This window comes from Staurois parvus, unplaced genomic scaffold (genome assembly GCF_062004578.1).
Source record: "Staurois parvus isolate SC_StPar_1 unplaced genomic scaffold, SC_StPar_1.0 ptg001045l, whole genome shotgun sequence".
NCBI lineage: Eukaryota > Metazoa > Chordata > Amphibia > Anura > Ranidae > Staurois > Staurois parvus.
The window spans coordinates 7064403-7088625 of NW_028318841.1; the positions used below are offsets into that span (position 1 = coordinate 7064403).

Here is a 24223-nt window from a genome sequence, read left to right on the forward strand (position 1 = left end):
CCAAAAGGGTAATTCCTGTTACCTTACAGAGATTACCTCTCACTTAATGTTGTATCTATGGGACAGGATGTGAAGGGAAATCTCTTCCTCAATACACAGACAGAAAAAAATAACCTGACTTGAGATTTAACCTTTCCCCATGTTATTCAAAACAGTAAAAAAAATGGCTATACATACACTTTAATTGCTGATTTGATGCTTTTTATGTAGTAATGTTTTGCCAAATCATGAAACAAAAGGAGAAGTTAAGGAAACAAATTGTGAACATTGGTAGCATTATAAAATATATGTACTTTTTAATGCATCAATATTTGCATGTGCAGCAAATTTATTATGTTTTACATGTCATCCAATGACATATTTAGAGCAAAATTTTTGTTCATGCATGTTATATAAAGCCATCATATTCTGCCAGCCTTGGAACCAAAATAACAGTTATGTTGCCTAAAATAATGGGAATTTACCTTGACATAAATAATTGGACTGAAGCACTAGACTGCAGAGGGTGATTAAAAAATGGCCTCCAATAATTAACAAATATTTACATTATTGTCTGACATGACATACATTTCTTTTACACAAATATTTGAAACTGACCTAAGTAGTGAAAGTCCATTGGACCATTTTTTTTTTTAAACACAGCTAACTCGTTCACTTACAATATTAGAACTGTTTAACGATAATTCAGAAGTCCCAGGCTGCATTTCAATAGCCTCCTCTGTCTCATCTAAGTCCATGCTAGTTAGTTCATTACCATTTCTATAATGATTTAAATTAAGGTCCTTGCCATACATGGCAGTTGATGCTGGGTTATGATGACACTGGTTTTGTTGCAGCATCGTCTTTCTGCTACTGTGATACTGACAACGGATGTAGTTGGAAAAAGCTCTTCGATATGTTCGGTTGAAAAGTGTGTAGACTAGTGGGTTGATTCCTGAGGACACATAACCAACCCAAACAAATACATTCAAGAGTTCCACCATGAGGTCCTTATCACAGGCCTCTTTGCAAAGTACAGACATGATGTTTGTGATAAAGAATGGACACCACATGATAAGAAACAAGAAGAATACTATTCCAAGGACTTTGGAAGCTCTGCGCTCATTGTTAATTGACTGCATAGTCCCCTTTCGAAACAGAGCTCCCTCTTTATTCACTGGAGAGTTCATGTGAGAAGTAGCCTCATGATTTTGAATCATTGAAATGTTTTCGGTGTTGTTGTCTTTCTTTAGACCACTTAAGCTGTTCTTTCTCTGCTTTGGAACTTCCTCATACATGAACACAGTAGCTTGTCTCTGAAGCACCTGAATGGTCAGGCAGTAAGTAAATACCATGATGATCAGCGGGATAAAAAATGCCACAAAAGATCCAAGCAGTACAAAATTCTCATCATTTAATACACAGCTCCCATTCACAAACACTCTGGAGTCATCCTGAAGACCAATCACTGGAATAGGCATTGAAATACCTGAAAAAAACCAAAACATTTTATAAGTTCTTAGAATTTTTAGAATAGTATACCGAGCCATTCAAATACTATGAGTATTCCCTTGCTGGTAAACTTAAGCATTATTCTTTTTTTTCATTGAAAATTCTTTTTTATTAAATGTTACAATGTAAGAATGAAAAAGAAGAATACAAATAAAAATAGAAAAATGGAACCAATTGACAGTAACATGAGTCATTTAGGACCCAACTGCCATAAACAATACCCACTCTGCACCCACACTTCTCTGTGCAATATTATTCCCACTCATAATTAAAGTAGTGTGTACCAGCAACCATCATAACATACAATGATAAACATATTCACAACACCATAACATCACTCTCTTAATGCCAAGAAAATACATTTCCCATTTATGCAAGGCCCCTTCCACATGGGGCAGACACTGCTATGAGTCCAGTTGCTCAGAGGGGGATCTGTCTACTGAACCTCAATAAGCAAGTGGATGGCTGGTCCATGTCCACTCCGCTTATGCAGAGCAGATACAGACACAGCCTTCTCTCTTCTATAGGCGGTTGGATTTAAATGAACCTCTTGTCCATTTACCCCCGACTGCCATCTGTTCTGCTTCGCTAAAAAAGAAGGGCAACGGATCTCCATCTGTCTATTTTTAGGAGATTAGGTTGGATGTAGGCTGGTGTAAACGGGCACATGCATAAAGGACAATTAAGGGTCCAATTGGGTTCACCTGAAAAATGGATAGGTGGACCCAATTAGTCATCTCATGTGAAAGGGTCCTAATAGCAACATGAAACCTTCAAAAGTCAGAGTTATATCTTGTTACTTGTCAGAGGAACAGAGACAAGTATTGGTCCCTCCAAATCACATAGCACTACTCAACCAGGCTCTACACTCAAACAGATATGGTACAAAAAGTGGGACTAACCATTTGTCTCAGATGTAGATATCCAACTACCCCAGACTTTTTAAAATTTTATGGACAGCCCCGATTCAAATATGTGGCTTTATAGAATGGTAATAAGGCAATTACAAGTTCTTTCCAAAACTGTAACGCGGAAGCTATGGATTTCTTCCAATGTAACAGGACTGATAGCTTTCTGGGCAAAAAACATTAGTATGCTCAATAAAGTTCTATGGGCTACCATGACGGCAAGCCTCTTCACCAGACCCAGCAAACAAACTGGGTTGATCAACGGAACTGGCAGAGCTTCATTATAACATGGGTGACTTCTTTTCAATATTGTTGGATAAAGGGACAATGCCAAAAGACATGAGAGAAATTGGATGGGGAGAAAGTACATCCCTAGCATTCTGCTGTAAGGGACTGGTAAATTGACACTAATTTGACAGGGGAATAATAATTTTTACTGGATCAGGTGATCTCTCACAAAATATGTTGAAATGGGTAGCCCCACATATCATCCCAATCACCCCCCTGTAACATCAGGTACATTGGCCAACCATTTTTCCTGCAATGCTCAATTAAAGGGGGTCTGATTGGAAACAATTCTTTGTACACTTCAGACAATGATTTCACCAATGAATCAACACTAACTTTTCTATTGGTGTGGGCTGAGTCACCAAAATGAATGAGTTAAACTGTGACACAAAGGCATGACATAATTGCAAGTACCTAAAAAAGTACCAATTGGGAAACACAAATGTGTCTTTAAGCTGATCAAACACCATTCATTTACCTTTGGACATAACATATTCGAGTGCTGGATCAAGGATCACCATTAAATGAGGATATTGAGGGTTAGGCACAAAGGCAAAAAGGGTGATACCCTATTCCCCATCTCAGATAAAGGTTTGTGGGCATGACCCAAGCTCTTACAGTTTTCATTAAGCCAGTGGTGGCATGAGGTCCCTGAGGCCCCCCCATAAAGGAGGCATTTTAGACCATCATATGACCCCAGTGCAGCTTTCAATGCTGTAGGAGTGTCACCATCATCTCCGACAAAGCACCTATGAGCAAAGACCATTTGCCCTGCCAAATAACACTTATAGAGGTCAGGAAGCACCAAGCCCCTCTAACCCACAACCCCCTTTCATTCCCTGATCGCTATCTGAGGGTGAAATTACAGCCAAAGGAGGGAACTAAACAGCCCTATAATCTTTTTGAAATAGGAATAAGGTACCCAGGTCAGTGCATGTCTCACAAGTTTAAAAAGACTGGTAGGATCTTAATGTTTAAGAGGTTAGTTTTTCCAAGTCTCAAATTTTTGTTTTAACATTTCAAGAAGGGATACAATTTTCAGGGCCATGTAGTTGGAAACCTTACCTGTAATTTGTACCCCTAAGTAGGTCACTCTGGATACCCATTGTAAAGGGAGATTCAGGTTTGCACACATTATTCTCCTAGTATCTGAGAGGACAGTTGACCTTCAGACCAGAATTGTAGGCAAAATCACCAAGGATCCAAAGCACCGCCTGTAGTTAGGGACCCGGATCATTCAAAAAAGTCTAAACATTCCCAGATACTGCCCACCTCCAAGGCCTTCACTTCATTTGAGGATCAAAGTACAATTGCAATATGCTCCATCATCAAGGCAAATAAAAAAGACAATAAAGTGTCTAGGCAATAAACTGTCTAGTGTCCCTGTAAATTTGGAAATATGGAGAGAGAGTAAAGTTGCTCTAGGTCGGCCATAAAGTATAGCAATCCAAAGTAAACATTTCTGCCCAAACTCCATATGACAAAGTACACGCCCCAGAAATTTTCAATTGAAGGAGTCGAAGACCATTTCAATATCTAGGGAAACTATTGCCCTTGCTCCTCAGTTTCCCTGAGAGATCTGTAAATGGGATAAAAGTCTCTGGAGATTTGTGTCTGTAGCATTTTGGGGCATAAAATCCACCATATCAATATTTACCAATGAAGCAATATCTTGGGATAAATGGATGGCTAACACCTTGGTTTGAATTTTTAAATCCATGTTTAAAAGTGCAATTGGTTTATATGACCTGTTGGAACTTTGCCCAATTTGTGTAATAGTATTATGTTTTAATCCAACATAGAGGTGGGGATAGTAGAAGTTTTTGGCAGTGTTTATACAAAGAGTGTAACCCAGGGACCAAGAGTTCAGTACTAACCATACAACACTCCTCTGGGAACTCATCTGGTCCTGGGATTTATTAGGAGAGAAAGGCCTTATTTATTTGTCAATCTCCTCTGTAGAAATGTCTGCATCCAATAAGGCCCTATTCTCCCTTAACAGCAGAGGGATAAGAGGAAATGAGACAAATGGTTCTAGAGCCTCTGTGCTGTGGGGGGGGGGGGGGGCACAGATGCATACCAGAGGCTATAATATTTCAAAAATTAAGCATTGATAACCGCTAGGTCTGAGGACAGCTCTCCAGAGGGCATTTGAATGCATGCAATATTAGTCTGTGCCCTTTGGTCGGCTACCAGTAATTTGAACAATTTGTTGTTGCTGCCACTATGCTTAAATAGTGACTCAGACCTCTTAGTGCAGGAGGTGTGGGGTAGTTCAGACATATGTAAATTTAAAGGGTAACTCCACTTTCAAGGGAAAAAAATAGCAAATAATAAAAAAATATATAGCATATACAATTGCGACTCAAGTCATATTGCAACTGAATGTTATTTAACGTGACCTTTACTTTTCAATCTGCAGTAGTGTAATTTTCTGTAAAATGCAATGCTACCTGGATGTGTTCTGTGCACAGATGGTGTACAGTACGCCCCCTGAAAATGTAATTTCCTGCTTGTGTGATTGGATTACTGATTTTCGCAGAAGTCTGCACTGAGATACAAGTCAGATTTTTGGCATCCCCAGCAACAAAAATGTCGTTTTTGGTGAGATACTCCCAAAGGGAAATCAAGTCTAAAATGATGCAGACCTTGCCAATTTCTTTATTAGACCCCTGCAGGTGCAGCAACTGATTTATAATTATAAATTGGCGGTTATTAAAGCTTGAGCACACAGAATTGGGTGCAGCTGTACATAGTAACCAATCAGATTCTAACTTCAGCTTGTTCAATTAAGCTGTGACAGTAAAACCTGGAAGCTGATTTGATACAATGCAGGGCTGCACCAGATTCTGTGTGTTTTAGTTTAGGAAATCCCCCCTCAAGATGTCAATGGTATAGGAAGTAAGAGCAATGTCTAATATACACGATGAGAAAATCAGACAAAAAAAACAGCTTTCAGAGCGATCGTCAGATAATCTAATCGTTAGTACACAACTTTCAAGAGCCAATCACAACAGTTCATGGGAAAATATCCAAAGGGACAAGCACGAAAATTTTCTCGTAAGATAAAGGAACAAACGATCTTCGTGTAATTAGTATATTATTTGTACGAAAAAAATAAGATTGTGAATTCTCGGAAACAAAAGAATACATTACAATACAATACATTACATCACTTCCAAAGTTGTATTCTGTCTTACAAAAATTTTCGTAACTTTAGTAACCTATTCATTTTTGATATGAGACTAGCATGCAAAAAAAAAACAGATGGTCATTCATTCGATATGCTCATCATGAGTACTAGGATTAAATCTTCCCAACAAGACTAAAGACATCATCAAAAACCTGGCAGAGGTTCTAATTCTTTCCTATTTTAATCAAAATGTAACTGGCTGAAGCTGAACTTTAGAAAAAAGTCTAAGGTTTAACCAATTGATGACATATTGATATTTTCAGCAAAGTAATTAAATATTACCATTTTAATCCAGATGAACATAATTGTAAGTAATGTACAATGTGAAATATAGGTGACATTGCGCTCCGTTCACTAAACCAGATCGCATACAGTGATTAAGCGATCTCAAACATTTTTTCCCAAATATTGCAAACACTGATGAAAATGTCAATCGACTATCCATTTATGCGGTATTTGCTCAGAAAGCAAAAACGTTTGGTAAATACTGCATAAAACAGTGTTAAAGTCAATTCACTAAATGAAATAAATAAATGCAGGTGGTAATTAAATAGGTGTCCACACATGTGATAGTTAAAGAATTTATTTTAGCTGGATGTTAAGGAGCAAGCAGCAGTTGTCATCCTTAACAACTAGTAAATAGCTGGTTGTTAAGGTGCGGGGCGGTTGCAGCATCCTTAACAACTATGACTCATCTAAGGTCAGCGGGATACTCGCAGGCGAGTCGTGGTTGATACCACTTTGTGAATGGAGCTTTGTGAACTGATACACATATTACACGGTCAAAACATAGCCATTATGTTGCATGATATGTGTACGTGAAAAAGGTTCTCAACACACAGAGGGGCATTCATCCATAGAAAGACCACATGTATAATTATATGAGATACATTTTCTGATAGCAAAGGAATTTATTTTTCCATTTAATGCTTATTATTGTATGCATGGTTAATTTATATTGCAATCAATAACCATTTTATTGTTTACCATTGTAATCTGTCGACTAAGTTTAATTGCTTCACAACATAAATGTGAAGTAATTAAAACAACAGAACATTGAAAAGGCAGACTAATCCAGTGTATTATAAATTAGATAAATACAGGATGAAAAGAGTAGATGTAATAGTACACAAAAAATGTGCATTTATTCCATTATGACAATTTTCCTCAGGGTGAGGGATAGATTCAAGAGTTAGATAATAAGCTTGGCCAGTTGAAAAACACTGTGCAACTTTCTACACATTAATTTTCCATACTGAATGTTCAACTTAAAGTTTACAACTGACAAACATGCAGCTCAAAAAATAGATATTTTAGACAAGTGATTTTAGCACCACTTCTGACAAATGGGTTCAACGATATTGGATGTTTTTAAAGAATTTTACTCGGCTTCATTGTTCTGTCCCAATGTCATTTTATTTCAGATTTATTTTCTTATGTGGGTATGACTTTGCCCCCCTCCCAGGAACATATCTTATATTCCCCTGTTCACTATTTGGTCAGATCTGTTGTGCTTTATATCAATGGGTGACATGATAAATGGGCTCTCTTTGGGAATGAAAGGGATGCATGCTCAAAAGTCTTCGGGACCAAATAAGATAGTTTCCAGCTGTGGTTTTATGGTTCCCTGTGGTCCACACAGTATGGCTCTTCCAGGATTGGGGATACAGGAGTATGAGTCCTTGGGGAATGGCAGGGGTATCAATTGAAGGATAAATGTATACTTACTGGCAGGACCTTTTTTCTCAGAAAATAGGTGCAGGAACTCAACCACAACCCCCCGAAACCCCCTTCCCCACCACACACCCTCCAAGCTGCATTACACCACAAGTGTATTATGTACACAATGAAGAGTTTGGGGGGGGGGGGTTACACAGAGTGCACAGTTCAACGATGCACTATGTGAAGCTCTGTCCTGTACATGCAACCTCCCCTCCACTACCACCACCCTCCCACTCTTAAAAGCTCCAACATGTTGTTGCTGTAATAAGCTAAAACACCCAGCCAGCTCCAGTACCTCCCTGCACACTGTAGGTGGCACTGCCTCATTTGCAGGGAGATCATCCAGTGAGGGTGTCAGCATCTGCACTGCACCCTAGGCACCCGCGTCTCCCTTGTCCCCATCCTGCACTCAGTGGGAGTCTCTCAGACGATCAGATCTTGTCACTTGTAAACACGGAAGCCAGACTTTCATGTTTACAAGTGATATTGGTGAGCAGGAAGTATAAAGCCTGAGCCAGAGGTGGTGGAACTGAATTCCACCAAGTTCCAGCTGAAAAAAAGCACTGCTTACTGGGAAAAAAGACTGTCTCAGTGGAATGGCAGTGACCATGGGTGACCAGACGCCCAGTAAAAACAGACAGTTTAGCTGTGGTTTTACGACCCCTCGACCACCCACCTAAAACCTAGCATACAGTCAGAGGAGGTTGTACACTTGCCACATCCACAATGCTTTCTGTTGCAGCCACAGCAAAATGTAACGTGACTTGTCAAGTGGACAGGTGTAAGTATCCATGAAACTCTCCCATTCAAGTCAATGGGCTCATGCTGCAACCAAATGGCTGCAGTGTGTTAGTCCCAATCAAAATTACCACTCAACAAAGGAAAAAAAAAGAAACAGGCATTAAAGAGGCAGTAGGATTGCCTCCTGAAAGCATGGAAGCCACAGTTTAGCTGCTCTAGTGTGAGCCTAACCCTAATAAATGATCTTTCAATGCAATACCATTTCAATGCTTGTCAGCATAACAAAATGTCCACCTTTTTATGTAAAGTAAAATAACCTTGAATGACAGAGGAAAAGAGGATTTAGTGACCTTGTCAGAGTCACTTACTTTCCTTGCTTCAGTATCGGCACCTTGTTGTCTGTTTTCTGCCATTGTGAACATTTCTGAATACTGCCTATGGTGTCCTGGCTTCACAATATGATGTGTCATGGGGCCTAAAAAATGTATTTAGGCAAGAGTGGTGCACTCTGTAGCCGCTCAAGAATTTTGTTTGTTTTTGCCTGGTCTGTGTACACCAAAGGACTGCTCCAGTCTGCCCTGCCACTGTCTGTTATAGTCAAATCCAGCTACAGTCTACTACAGTTAGCCTTGCCACTGTCTGCTGCAGTGAGTCCACTACAGCCCCTCTACAGTCTGCTACATCCAGTCTAGTCACAGTATTATTTATTTATTTCAAGTACTTATATAGCGCCATCAATTTACGCAGCGCTTTACATTTATATTGTACATTCACATCAGTCTCTAACCCTCAAGGGGTGTACAATCTAAAGTCCCTAACTCACATCCATACATACACATACTAGGGCCAATTTAGACAGGAGCCAATGAACCTACCAGCATGTCTTTGGAGTGTGGGAGGAAACTGGAGTACCCTGAGTAAACCCACGCAGTCACAGGGAGAACATGCAAACTCCAGGCAGGTGGTGCCGTGGCTGGGATTTGAACCAATGACCCTAGTATTGCCAGGCGGAAGTACTAACCATTTAGCCACTGTGCTGCCCCAGTATGAAACAGTTCTGCTATAGCCTGCAACACTCGGTTCTGCTACAGTCCATTACAGCCCTGCTACAATCTGCTACATCTAATCCAGCCACAGTATGAAATAGTTCTGCTATATTCTGCAACACTTAGTTATGCTATAGTCATCTATAATCAGCCCAGTATGGTTCACCTGTCATTCCTACTACCAGGATAGACAACTTTCAAGCTGCCCACTATTAGTAAAGGCTTGTATTCCGCCCACCTTAGTACCTGTTTTATGCAGCCACCTCTTCTGCTGTCCAGACACCTACTTTAGTTTGCATTCACAAGTACTTGTTGGGTGACCATGGGGCAGCTTGAAGTTAAAGGTAAGGTCTATACTGGCAGATCATGACAAACATTCTGAAAATGGTAGCAGACTGTGTTTCCCACTGACTTTCTAGCTCCCATGCTTTAAGTCACTGATCTGGATCACTTATAACTGACTTTTCTCTGGTTTACCTTACTTATAAACATTTTTCTAGTTCAGTGATTCAGAAGAAAAAGTGTTCAACATGTTCTCTAGGCAGCCAGTATTTTCTTTTTTGTTTACAAACTATTTAATTATTTTCTTATGAATTAGGCTGCAAAAACAACATTACAGCATCAAGTAAAATATAAAACAGAAACAAGGCACATCTGTAATATACATTCCAAAAGGGTACAATCATGTGAGGCATAAAAATTAAGTGTATGAGCAAGATAGATAAGAGGGTAGGCAGAGCAATAATGGCACCAACAGAAATGCACGATCAATTGAATCATAAGTATTCATTATTCAGATAGTAAATGTCTATGAGTTTTTCAAACTTCCCACTTTCTGTCGAATAACTGCATCCTATCCAGTAACATATAATGAAGTCTCAGCATGAGCATCACTGCATCAACTCTCTGCAAAACCGAGGGCAATGGCACCGTAGGCGATCTCCAATGCAGGGCAATGGCCCACAGGACAGAAACACAGACAGTATGGAATAGCTTCATAGCCCCCATCTGTATTCCCGAGATGCGGGATCAAGCAGGCAAGACTGCATAGACAGATGCACAGGGGCATCTGCAACAGCAGAGGCCACTTCAGAGACTTTGCAACATACCAACAAAAGGCTTGGGCAAGCCCAAAATATTTTCACTAAGGTACCAGCTAGGCCACAACCCTGGAAACAAAGGTGAGACGTTCCTGGAAACATGACACTCAGCCTAGAAGGGGTATAATACCAGTGGGTTAATACTTTGAGGGCTGTCTCCCAAACAGAAAGAGATATAGAGCTCTTATGTATATTTTCCACCATGGAGTCCCAGTCCTCTTTGAAAAAAGTGAGACCACTATCCGTCTCCCATTTATGTCTATATAAAGGGGGTGAGGAATAGATAGTTACCGAAAAATCCAAAATAAGACCCCTGCCCCTAGGAGAGTCACGGCTAATACGTTCGAAAAATGTAATCGGGGACGAAGGTGTCAGATCAAAATATGTATGGAAAAATGTCTTATTTGCCTATAGTGATAGTATTCCCGGAGCAGGATATCAAAAAGTGTGTGTAGTGATTAGAGATGAGCGAATCGAACCAGGCGAAGTGGAATTCGTTTCGAATTTTAGGAAAAATTTGATTCGCATCAAATCCGAATATTAGCAAACTTCGGATGCGCGAATCGAATTTTTCCCGATCTGCCGATTTTCATCCCTTCTACAGCCGGCAAAAAGTGTCCCTGCAGAGAGCTCCGCTATTTCTGACAGTTCTCTGACAGTTCCTTCACATTTACAACGGTTGAAACATTGTATCTATTTGTTTCCATTTAGGATACAGATGTTTTTATTCGGAAACAAATAGATACAATGTTTCAACTGCTGTAAATGTGAAGGAACTGTCAGAGAACTGTCAGAAATAGCGAAGCTCTCTGCAGATACACTTTTTGCTGGAATGGAATTCTTCTTCATCCTCATCCTACTTCTTCTTCTTCTTCTTCATCCTCATCCTACTTCTTCTTCTTCTTCTTCATCCTCATCCTTCTTCTTCTTCTTCTTCTTCATCCTCATCCTACTTCTTCTTCTTCTTCTTCTCATTCTTCTTCTTCTTTTCATTCTTCTTCTTCTTTTCATTCTCTTCTTCTTCTTTTCATTCTTCTTCTTCTTCTTTTCATTCTTCTTTTCATTCTACTTCTTCTTCTTTTCATTCTTCTTCTTCTTCTTCTTTTCATTCTTCTTTTCATTCTTCTTCTTCTTCTTTTCATTCTTCTTCTTCTTCTTTTCATTCTTCTTTTCATTCTTCTTCTTCTTCTTTTCATTCTTCTTTTCATTCTTCTTCTTCTTCTTTTCATTCTTCTTCTTCTTCTTTTCATTCTTCTTCTTTTCATTCTTCTTTTCATTCTTCTTCTTCTTCTTCTTTTCATTCTTCTTCTTCTTCTTTTCATTCTTCTTCTTCTTCTTTTCATTCTTCTTTTCATTCTTCTTCTTTTCATTCTTCTTCTTCTTCTTTTCATTCTTCTTCTTCTTCTTTTCATTCTTCTTCTTCTTTTCATTCTTCTTCTTCTTCTTTTCATTCTTCTTCTTTTCATTCTTCTTTTCATTCTTCTTCTTTTCATTCTTCTTCTTCTTCTTTTCATTCTTCTTTTCATTCTTCTTCTTCTTCTTTTCATTCTTCTTTTCATTCTTCTTCTTTTCATTCTTCTTCTTCTTCTTTTCATTCTTCTTCTTCTTCTTTTCATTCTTCTTTTCATTCTTCTTCTTCTTCTTTTCATTCTTCTTCTTCTTCTTTTCATTCTTCTTTTCATTCTTCTTCTTCTTCTTTTCATTCTTCTTCTTCTTCATCTTCTTCGTCGTGCCCCGTGACTGCCCAAATGAGTGAAGTGTGAGGTGATTCTAAGATCGACGGCACTCATCTGCATGTCATACTGACTGACAGTATTATTTCTCTTCCCCAGCAGACTCCAAGGGCATTTAAATTAAAGGTACAGTGTTCTGCACTAATATAAAGGCTTACTGAAGCCTAGAAACCCTTTTAATAAGTTAAATTCGCAGCGAATAAATTCGCATCGAATCGAATTTCTGCCGCAAATTCGGCGAATCAGCCGAATCGAATTTTTGAATAATTCGCTCATCTCTAGTAGTGATATAAGACCCTCGTTTTTGAAAATCAGATAATCTGATTATCTGAGAAAGGAATGATCATACCACCAACGAAACACCTGTGGAGACGAGAACACTATAATAAATCTCGGGTCTCCAAAAAATGATGAACCCGATGGGACAGAAGACACAAGATTTAATTTAAATTTATAATGGGACCAAAGCATCAATGAGTGGGCAACAATAGAATTATGGGTCAACAACATGCGAGGGTGAATTTTTGTCCATAATATACCCGGTAAATAGAACGGACGTATAGATTGAGATTCATATCTGATCCAAGGGACTTGGGAGTTATTAGTCGCCCATTGTGATAGCTGTGCAAAGCGGGCCGACAGGTAATAGAGCCAGATATTGGGAAGACCAAGGCCTCCCACCCTTTGCGATTGGTATAGGATTGATGAAGTAAAACGAGGACGTTTCTTATGCCAAATAAAATTATTTATCACACGTTTAAAACAATCTAGAAAAGTTTTCGAGACCGAGACTGGGAGTGCTCGAAACAAGTATAATAGTTTTGGCAAAACATTCATCTTCACTGCCGTGACTTTGCCTAAACATGAGATAGGGTATCCATGCCAGATCTTTATTAGAAAGGGGTGACACACATGGTGGGTAATTGACTGCAAAAAATCTTGAGTAGCTGGGAGTAAGATAGACAACCAGATAGGAGATCTGATCAGTGGCCCAATGAAACGGGAAAGATCCGCGGAGAGATGCACCCAGGGAACCAGTAACATTAATAGGCATAACAACTGATTTGGTAAAATTTACAGGATGCAAATTCATTCAATAATGTGCATAACTTTGGCAGTGATACTAATGGGTTAGTAGCGATACCAAGAGGTGATACCCCGAGATGTTTGGGTGTGTTCTTATAGCAGTCGTCAAGGGTTCCAAAATTAGCGCAAATAGTAAGGGTGAAAGTGGACAGCCCTGACGGGTGCCCCTGCCCAGCATGAAAAATTCCGAGTTGCAGCCTGGGAGTCTAATTCTTGTTTGGGGGGAAGCATACAAAGCATGTACACCGGACAGAAATTCATAGTGGAAGCCCATCTTCTGCAACAGTGAGAACATATAGGGCCAGAGGACACTATCGAAGGCCTTATTAATGTCCAGGCTTAGTAATAACATTTCTTTAGAATGCAAGTTAGCATCTTGAATAACATTTAGTGCGAGACGTATATTATCTGTGATAAGTCTATCCCGAATAAAACCCGATTGGTCAGGTGAGACCAAAGAGGAGATAATAGGGGCCAGTCTATGTGCCAAAATACGGCTGAATATTTTAAGATTGTTGTTCCTCACTGAGATGGGTCTATAGTTTTGAGGTAGATGATGATGTTTAGGGGTTTAGGTAGTAGGGACATGTTAGCAAACAGCATCTCCTCAGGAAGCTTCCCGCCCTGCAAAGTATCATTGAACAATGACAGCAAAAAAGGGGCCAACGCAGGGGCAAAATGTTTATAATAACTAGCCGTAAACCCACCTGGGCCCGGTGCTGTGGAAGTTCGTAGCGCACTAATCGCACAGGTTATATCCTCCAGGGTACATGGGGCATTAAGGGAGCATATCTGAGAGGGTGTGAGAACAGGGAGGGGCAGAGAATCAAGCCATGAGCCATCTGGAGGGGTGGAAGTTGTTTGTGGGGGAGCTAATAGGGTGGAATAAAATTGTTCAAAAATACCCAAGACTTCATGAGGTAAAGAGAAGATGGTACCATTTTTAGTTCATAACTTATATATATGTGGGGGCCATATAGAATGGTTCAGTTTCCATGCAAACATAGTAGACTCTGAGTTACTACGTAATAAGAAAAAGGCCTTAGACCATCGTAAAGCTTTTTCAGTTTTCTGGGATAGTAAATTATTCAGTTCTAGCCGCTTTTGCGATATCAACTTTTTGTTAAAGAGAGAAGCATTGCCAACATGAGTTCTATAATGCGTTTCTAATTTCTGGGTAAGTTACTGAATTTGTTTCCACTGCTCCCTGTTTATTTATTTCAGGTACTTATATAGCACCGTCAATTTACGCAGCGCTTTTACATATATATTATACAATCACATCAGTCCCTAACCCTCAAAGGGTATACAATCTAAGGTGTTTCTAGATGATGCCATGGATATAAGGCGGCCTCCTAGGACCGCCTTATGGGCAACCCACAGAGTAGACGGGGAAATATCAGAAATGGCGTTCAACTGAAAGTATTCTTGGATAGATGTAACTACTTCCTGACGAGAGTTAACATCTGTAAGCATAGAATTGTTTAATCTCCAGGCGTAGGGGGTAGGTGCTAGACCTATGAAAGTGATAGAGAGTGCCACTATGTTATGATCCGACCAAGTGCATATATGTATGCATGCCTTCCTGGAGTTGGCTAGCAGTATGGGGGATCAATAGATATAATCCAGCCTAGCGTAAGAGTCATGTGGGTGGGAGTAAAGGCAGCCAGTATTTTCAAAAGAAAGTCAGTAATGGCATCCCTTGTATTTCTTCTATGATGGATTAACTCAATTCTAAGTATATTTACAAAATCCAATAATAAACACTAGGCCTGAAAAAGAAAGTTGGAAGCCAGCGAACACAACAAATAAAACACTTTAGACAAATCATTAGGTTAGAAACAATTGGATCCCCAGTGTTCTGGTTCAATGTGAAATTGATCATCTGTGGGAAAGGCTGTTACAATTAGCACTTAACTTACTCAGGAGATAAGACTGTATCTCTATATCTGAAATGGGTTGCATGTCAGCAGCTTTATAGTCTCTCTCTCGCTCTCTCTCTCTCTATCATATATATATATATATATATATATATATATATATATATACTGCTCAGAAAAAATTTAAGGAACACTTTGAAAACACATCAGGCCTCAATGGGGAAAAATCTCAAGCTGGATATCTATACTGATATGGACTGCCCCATCATTTGATGGAAATGAAAATCATCAACCTACAGAGGACTGAATTCAAAGACACCCCGAAAATCAAAGTGAAAAAATTATGCAGCAGGCTAGTCAATTTTGCTGAAGTTTTGTCCTTGCATGCATGCCTGACAACATCGGGGCATGCTCCTAATGAGACGATGGATAGTGTCCTGGGGTATTTCCTCCCAGATCTGGATCAGGGCATCACTGAGATCCTGGACAGTCTGAGGTGCAACCTGGCAGCGGCGAATGGACCGAAACATGATGTCCCAGAGGTGTTCTATTGGATTTAGCTCAGGCAAGCGTGGGGTCCATTCAGTGGTATCAATCCTTCATCCTCTAGGAACTGTCTGCATACTCTTACCACATGAGGCCTGGTATTGTCGTGCACCAGGAGGAACCCAGGACCCACTGCACCAGTGTTGGGTCTGATAATGGGTCCAAGGAATTCCTCCCAATACCTAATGGCAGTCAGGATGCCATTTTCTAGCCTGTAGAGGTCTGTGCGGCCCTCCATGGATATGCCTCCCCAGGCCATCACTGACCCACCACCAAAACGATCATGCTGAATGATGTTACAGGCAGCATAACATTCTGTGCAGATTCTCCAGACCCTTTCACATCTGTCACTTGTGCTCAGGGTGAACCTGCTCTCATCTGTGAAAAGCATAGGGCACCAGTGGTGGACCTGCCAATTCTGGTGTTCAATGGCACATGCCAATCGAGCTCTATGGTGCTGGGCAGTGAGCACAGGGCCCACTCGAGCCCTCAAAAGACCCTCATGAAGTCTGTTTCTGATTGTTTGATCAGAGCCATTCACACCAGTGGCCTGCTGGAGGTAATTTTGTAAAGATCCAGCAGTGCTAATCCTGTTCCTCCTTGCACAAAGGAGCAGATACAGGTCTTGCTGATGGGTTAAGTACCTTCTACGGCCCTGTCCAGCTCTTCTAGAGTAACTGCCTGTCTCCTGGAATCTCCTCCATGCTCTTGAGACTGTGCTTGGAGACAACCTTCTGGCAATGGCACATATTGATGTGACATCCTGAAGGAGTTGGACCGCCTGTGAAACTTCTATAGTGTCCTGGTATTGCTTCATGCTACCAATAGTGACACTGACCCTAGCCAAAACTAATGAAAAACAGTCAGAAAAGATGAGCAGGGAAAAAAATGTCATTGGTCTCCACCTGTAAAACCATTCCTGTTTTAGAGGTTGTCTCATTGTTGCCCATCTAGTCCACGTGTTATTAATTTCAGTAACATCAAATCAGCTGAAACTGACTAAACAACCCCTCTGCTACTTAACTGACCAGATCAATATCTCAGGAGTTTAATTGACTTGATGCTATACTCTGTATAAAAAGTTTTCCTTTAATTTTGTATATATACACACACATGCTATATATACACTGTATATGCAGTATAAATTGAACCTGATAACCTACATTAAAGATGTGAATTATTTTATTAAAACAGTGTACCAAATGGATCCATACTTAAGAAAAAAATAAAACATTTTACGAGGGCAAATTAGTCACAAGGATAACGTTAGGGTAACTGATATATGCTAAAGCTCCTAAATTCAATCTTGGCATCTAGACTTTGATTACTTCTTAAAAGATTAAAAAAAAAAAATCAAGAATCTGGGTTACTGTTCTCTAACATTGTTCAAAATGTTATTAGCTTTGTGTGCTCTTTTTTTTTTTATTAATATTTTATTAGTTTTAACATTACAATAAATAAATCATCACTTTACTTGATCAATAAAAAACACATTTTCCTCTACATATTGTCCCCAATCCAATACCCACCCTCCATATCCCCCCCACCCCCCAATCCCCTTTACCACCCTCCCATTTCTCTCTGTAACTTCTATTTCCTCCTTCCATTCTTCAAAGTTCTCTTTTCCCTATTTTTTTTTCTTGTTTTTATTAATTATTTTTCTTTCCTTTTCCCCTTTCTTTCCTTCTTTTCCCTCTTTCTTTTGTTTTCCCTTTTAGATATTATTCATCTCTTCAATCTCTATTCCTACTAGCTCAGCATATCTATTTGACCTTCTAAACTCATTCCATTTTTCCCATGTTCTTTTAAATTTCTCAATTTTTTCTTCTGCAATATGGTACAATTCCTCCATCCTATATATATAGTCTACCCTACTTATCCAATCTTTTATTTTTGGTGCCTCTTGAACTTGCCAAAATGTTGGTATTAATCCCTTTGCTGCATTTATTAAATGGAATATTATCATATTCATATACTTCTCCACTGAGAGTTCGGTCTTATGGAATAAACATATATCTGGATCCTTCAGGATACTAATCCCCAGAATCTCCTGTATTTGGTGAGTTATTTCTTCCCAGTACTCCTGTATCTTGGGGCAATCCCACCATATATGTGCCATTGTATCCTTAATCCCACACCCCCTCCAACACATAGGTGAAGTCTCTACTTGTTGCTTATGTGCCACATTAGGTGTGATATACCATCTTGCTGAACATTTATAATCAATTTCCACCACCTTCATGTCTACCACCCCCTGTGTTAATCTAAATATTTTCTTTTTTTTTACTGTTCATTAAATAGTATTCCAAGTTCCGTTTCCCACTTTTCCATATACAACAGAGAGGTAGATCCTGCTATTGCAGTAAGGATCTTATAAATCCGCCAAGTGTTTCTGTGTCTTGTTTGCACTAAACAATTGTTCAAACTGGTTCAAATCCTCCATTGTGCTAAGTGGCTGTGGGAACATTGCGACAAAATGTTTTAATTGAAAAAATCGCCATCCATCTATCATAAAGAACAATTCCTTTTTGTTTTTAACTCCTGAAAAGAGCATATTTCTCCTTTTTCCAGTATATCTTTTAATTGTGCATCCCTGTTTTTAATCCATTTATCAAATATATCCTCTTTCCCTGGTGGGAAAAAATTTGTTCCCACCAATGGTATTAACAGTGAATCATACTCCTCTCCCATTTATTTGTTAATTACATCCCATATCTTAATTACATTCCGTGTGAAAGTGCTTGTGTTTTTAGCCAACATACTGTGCTGATGTGGAAGCCAAATAATCCTATCTAATTGTGTCTCACTTAATGTATTTTCTATTTTAACCCAACTTTTCCCTTCCCTTATCCAATCAAATATTTGTGATAGCAATACGGAATGATAATATCTCTTAAAGTCCAGTACATTTAGACGCCCCTTTTATTTATCTCTTCTCGTTTTTTTGTTTCCCCATATATATCTCAATATAATTTTTTGGATGGTTTTAAAATGCGTTCCCTGCAGATATATTGGTAACATATGTAGTTTATATAGGATTTTCGGTAATATTAACACCTTTACCATATTTATTCCTCCTTGCCAAGCAAGTGATCCTATGGAGATTCTCCTCAATTCAGGCTCCTGGTCTGAGAGGGGGGAGGAGCCTGAACATGGCGCCATGAGGTGAGAGCCACCGTGCTCCTGAGCTCCTGAGAACCACCAGCAAAAAACCCTGCCTAGGAGTGGTGCGATAACTTGAAGTGCCAGTTACCTGCCTGTTTGTGGGGTGTCCTGCAACCGTGTCCCGGCTGTACGAGGTGGTGGCGTGAACGGTTGATCATCCCCATCCAGAAGGGAAGCAGACTCCACAGTAGTGTGGAGTGGTGACTGTTGGGAGGTCATGTGGCCGCCGCAGAGGAGCCCTGGGAGGCCACTGGCCTGAGAGGAGTTGCTAAACTAGTACCTAAACTGGTGAGAAGGACCCCCTGGATACCACAAAGGGTGATCCAGCTTACACAGACTGCAGCAGACCACCCCAGAGTGCCAGGGAATCACCTGAGGAAAAAGAGTAAGAATTGGAGCAGTGCTTGATATGTAAAAACAGTAAAGAACCAGCATAGTGGATGAAGACAGAACAGAGGTGGTGTAAGAGGGCTGCTGGAAGTGGTGAGTCCAGAATTTAATTTGACTAACATTTACAAAGGAACTATAGGGGGGGACCACCTAAGGGGTCCTGAGGGGACAGAAGAATCGTGTAAGAAAAGGAAAAGTGGTACAAAGAGCCCCAAGGGAGGAAACTGAGGTGGGGATAAATTGGAGAGCCAAGTGATATTAATCCTATAGAAAAGTTATAAGAATATTTATGGTGAAATATAACCCCAATCTAATCTATCCTGTGGAGGTATTCTTTTTTTCCCCCTCAATTTAAAAAGATAGTGATACTACACAAACACTATGATGAGTAAATCTGTGAAAGGGGGAGGATTCAGAACATTTCAAATGAGTATAAGTACAATGAAAAAATGTATGCCCTCACAAGAGAAAAGTCCAGAGGGTCAAACCCCAGAGAGACAGCACGGAGCAAGTGGAAGACAGGAGATGGAAAATAATATCGGTGATTTCTCTAGACTGTCTCTGGGAGTATCTGAGCAATCTGAGTAAAATTGAAGAAACTGTTGATATGGAAAAAGAACTAGACAAAGAAAATACTGAAGAACAAGAAAAAGCTCACAGCTGCCTACTAAAATGGAAATAGCAGAAATATTTTTGAGATTAGAACGATCCATACAAAATTAAATGGCAATAATACATAAGGATCTGGGGCAAGTCTTATCTCAAGTAGAAGAAATGGAGGAAAAATTGAATATGCACAAGTAATAACCAACTTGGAAAAACAAATGTAGGACGTGTGAAAAGAGCAAAGGAGATTGTTCTACAAAGTGGAAGATCATGAAAACAGTGATAGGAAGAAAAATCTGAGGATAAGAGGTTTACCCAAGATTTTGCTGGGAGAAGATCTGATCGAGACTTTGAGGAAAGTGTTCAAACACAATTATGAATAGATCAGACCAGTTGAAAATTAACAGAATTCACAGAATTGGAAGACCTCAAGGAACGGCGAGTGAAAAGCCCAGAGATGTGATTGTACGATTTCATTATTAAAGAGATAAAGCAAATGAAGAAATAAATCTACAAATTTTTGTCGATATAACACCGGAAACACTAAGTAGAAGGAGAACTCTAAAACCATTACTGGAACAGATGAAAAAACAAAATGTTCAATACAGCTGGGGGTTCCCAGCATGTTTAACTGATTGGTTTCTATGCAGAAGGGAGTCTGATTTTGCACTCTTCAGCTTTAGTAAATAAACCCCTTGGAGTCCCTGATTAAAGTAGACATAGATGTCATATTAATATTGGACCATGCACCTGTCATAGTGAAGTAACATTTGGGAAGAGAACAGAATAAGATAAATATATGGAAATTGAATGAGACACTCCTTTAGGATCATGAGACGGAATTGAGAATAAAAAAAGAAATTGAACAATATTTTAAAACAAATGAGACTGAAGGAGTCTCAATTGCCACAGTGTGGGAAGCGCATAAGACATATATCAGGGGGATTCTGATTGAGATAGGAGCGGAAAAAAAGAGAGAACGGCAGAAGAAAATAAATATGTTAATAGGAGAATTATATGATTTAGAGCAATCAAATAAAAAAGGATCAGTAAAAGATATCTAGCAGAAAATTTTGAAAAGAGGTGAATTAAATAACTTAATGGAACAAGAAACAAGGAGAACATTTAATATGGTGGCAAGAGAAAGATATCAGTGGGGGAATAGGCCCGGTAAATATTTAATGAGAAAATTGAGAAATAAGAAAATCGAGGAACTTTATAGAAAAGATTAAAGATGAGAATGGAGACTTGGTATATTCAACAAAGAATGGCATAAGTATATACTCCTGCACTGGAGGATGGTCAGAACCACAAGTAGGGTGCCTAGAAGCTGCACACTTTGCTGCCCTCAACAGATCAGGGGGATCCAGAGTACTGAATGCAAAAAAACAAACAGAGGGTGCACGGGCCTAGTGCATTACCTTTTAAAAGATAATTTATTATGTAAAAAAAAGTGGTAATATACTGACAAATGAACAAAAATCAAGGGCACATCATGTAAAGTACAGCAAGGTCCAGTCATGTTGAGACTCCTAGACCTCCAACTTACTGACACGTTTCGAGGACTTGCCTCTTCCTCAGAGCTGATAACTGTAATGACAGTATCCTCTCTTATATATACTAGTATAATGATGGTGGGTGGTTGAGGATCCACCCATGGGCAGCAAAACGTGCATGACATGGGCGTTTGACATGCTTGTTTTATGTAGTCTTTTATTAAACTCTCCAGTATCTTCCCAGCTATAGAAGTTAAACTAACAGGTCTATAATTACTGGGTAAAGATTTTGACCCCTTTTTAAATATTGGCACTACATTGGCCTTACGTCAATCCAGTGGTACTATGCCAGTCATTAAAGAGTCCCTAAAAATTAGAAACAATGGCTTTGAAATGACAGAGCTCAATTCTTTAAGGACCCGTGGGTGTATGCCATCCAGTCCAGGTGCTTTATTCACCTTTATTCTGTCTAAATATTTTTGGATCATATCAATTGTGAGCCAATGTGGATCATCTGGACCTGTGTCAATACCATGCCCATTATAGACAAGAGCTCCCCCATGCTCCTTTGTATACACAGAGCTGAAGAACGTATTTAATAAATTTGCCTTCTCTATGTCCCCAGTCACCCACTCTAGATTATTTTGTAAGGGGCCTACATGCTCGGACCGATTCTTTTTATTATTAATATATTTGAAGAATTTTTGGGGGGTTGGTCCTGCTATCTTTTGAAATATGTCATTTGTTTTCAATTTTTGAGGCCTTTAGCGTTCCTTCATTTTTATATTTATTAAAATCTCTTTTCTTATTATCTATAGCTTTTTGTAACTTTGGCCGTAGGCCACATAGGTTTTCTTTCAGCCTTTTAAATGTATTGCCCATGGGAATATATTTTGCAGTGTGTTCACATACAGTCTTTTTGAAGAACTCCCACTTCTGTGTTGTGTTCATTGATGCCAATATTCCCTCCCATTCTAAGTCTTGGAGAGCAGCTCTCAGCCTTGGAAATTTAGCGCTCTTAAAATTGAGTGTTTTTATTTTTCTCATATGTGCTTGCTGTTTACAGCTAACAATAAATTAAATCATGTTATGGTCACTGCTACGCAGATGTTCTTTTAAATGGACATTCGTAATAAGCTTGGTTTGAGATTACCAGGTCCAGCTGAGCATCATTCCTAGTTGGGGCCTCTATGAACTGTACCATAAAATTGTCCTGTAGTAGGTTTAAAAATTGTTGCCCTTTAACTGTTCCTGCAGCACCATTACTCCAGTCAATTGCCAGGTAGTTAAAATCTCCCGTTATTATCACTGTCCCAGGCCTTGCAGCCCTTTCAATCTGTGCAGGGAGCTGAGTCTCCACTTCCTCATTAACACTGGGAGGGCTATAGCAAACTCCAATGATTACCTTTGTAGTACACCCCCCCATGTGCAGTTCAACGCATAATGCTTCAGCCTCATCACTCTCTCCATCAACTAGGTCCCTTTCACACTCGCTCTGAGATCACTTCTCACATAGAGACAGCCACCATCACCTTTCCTATTTACCCTGTCTCTCTGAAAGAGAACATAGCCAGGAATATTAATGGCCCAGTCATGTGCAGAATGAAGCCAAGATTCAGCAATATCAATTAAATCATTGTTCTGTTCATGCAGCAAAGCTTTCAACTCACCTATTTTGCTTTGCAGACTTCTGGCATTGGTGAACAAACACTTTAATTCACTGACACCTTGTGCACACGTATTTTGCATATTTTTATTTTCATACAAATGTTACCAATTCCACTGGTTGTTTGTGACATGGGGACCTTCTTATCATCTGCCATAGCCCTCCCCCATCTTTCCCCATTCCACCCATAAGTACTGACCCCTGCCTGATCTGTCTACCCCGTTATAATCTAATTATCCCACCCCCCTCGATAATGGTTTAAATACTCCTCCAGCCTTCCCATAAACCTCTCCCCCAGCACAGCAGACCCCCTTCCACTTAGGTGCAAACCATCTCTAGCATATAGGCTGCACCCCAATGAAAAGTCGGCCCAGTGCTCTAGAAACCTAAATTCTTCCCTCTTACACCAGGTCTTTAGCTGTGCATTGAGTTCTCTAATCTCCCCTGTCTTTCCTGAGTTATGCATGGCACAGGTAATATTTCAGAGAATATCACTTTGGAGGTCCTTCCCTTCAACTTGCAGCCTAGTTCTTTAAATTGATTCTTAAAGATCCTCCACCTTCCATGTATTCTATCATTGATTCCAACATGGACCAAAGCAGCTAGGTCATGCCCAGCCCCTCCCAGTAATTTATCAACCTGGTCCACCACATGCCGAACCCTGGCACCAGGGAGACAGCAAACCATTCGGTTGAGGCGATCCTGGTGACAAATTATTCTATCAGTCCTTCTGATTATAGAATCCCCTACTACCACCAGCTGTCTAGGCCTTCCTGCACTACCCTCACCACCCCTCCCAGATGGTCTGCCCTCCCGGCTGTTAGAGATAGGAGTGACATCCAGGGCTGCCACCCCTGAGGTTGCCACCCCCACATCTTCACCCCACTTGGCAAATCTGTTTGGATGCACAAACCCAGGGCCAGCCTTCCTTTTCTGTGAGCCACTACTAGTCCCTCTCCTTACAGTAACCTACTGTATCTTCCTACCTGATAATCCTGTTTAGCCTCTCCACCCTCCACATCAATCCCATTAGCTACCTGCTCAGAGAGCAGAAGACCCCTTTCAAGGTTGTCGGTTCTGCCCAGTGTTGCAACTTGCTCCTCCAGATCTCTAACGCAAGATTCCAGAAGGGCAACCTGCTCACATCTGTTGCAGCGGTATCCATC

The 24223-nt window shown here is 39.9% G+C and overlaps 1 protein-coding gene across 2 annotated transcripts in view; it reads right to left on the reverse strand.

Annotated features, from left to right (window-relative positions):
• Positions 1-271: 271 nt before the first annotated feature.
• HTR2C (5-hydroxytryptamine receptor 2C) overlaps positions 272-24223 on the reverse strand; it is a 698015-nt gene continuing 674063 nt past the window's right edge. For both annotated transcript variants that reach the window (XM_089657983.1, XM_089657982.1), the window contains one exon: positions 272-1468. In XM_089657983.1, the coding sequence (XP_089514109.1) occupies positions 633-1468 (836 nt within the window). In that variant the 3' untranslated portion in view covers positions 272-632. The remainder of the gene's footprint in view (positions 1469-24223) is intronic.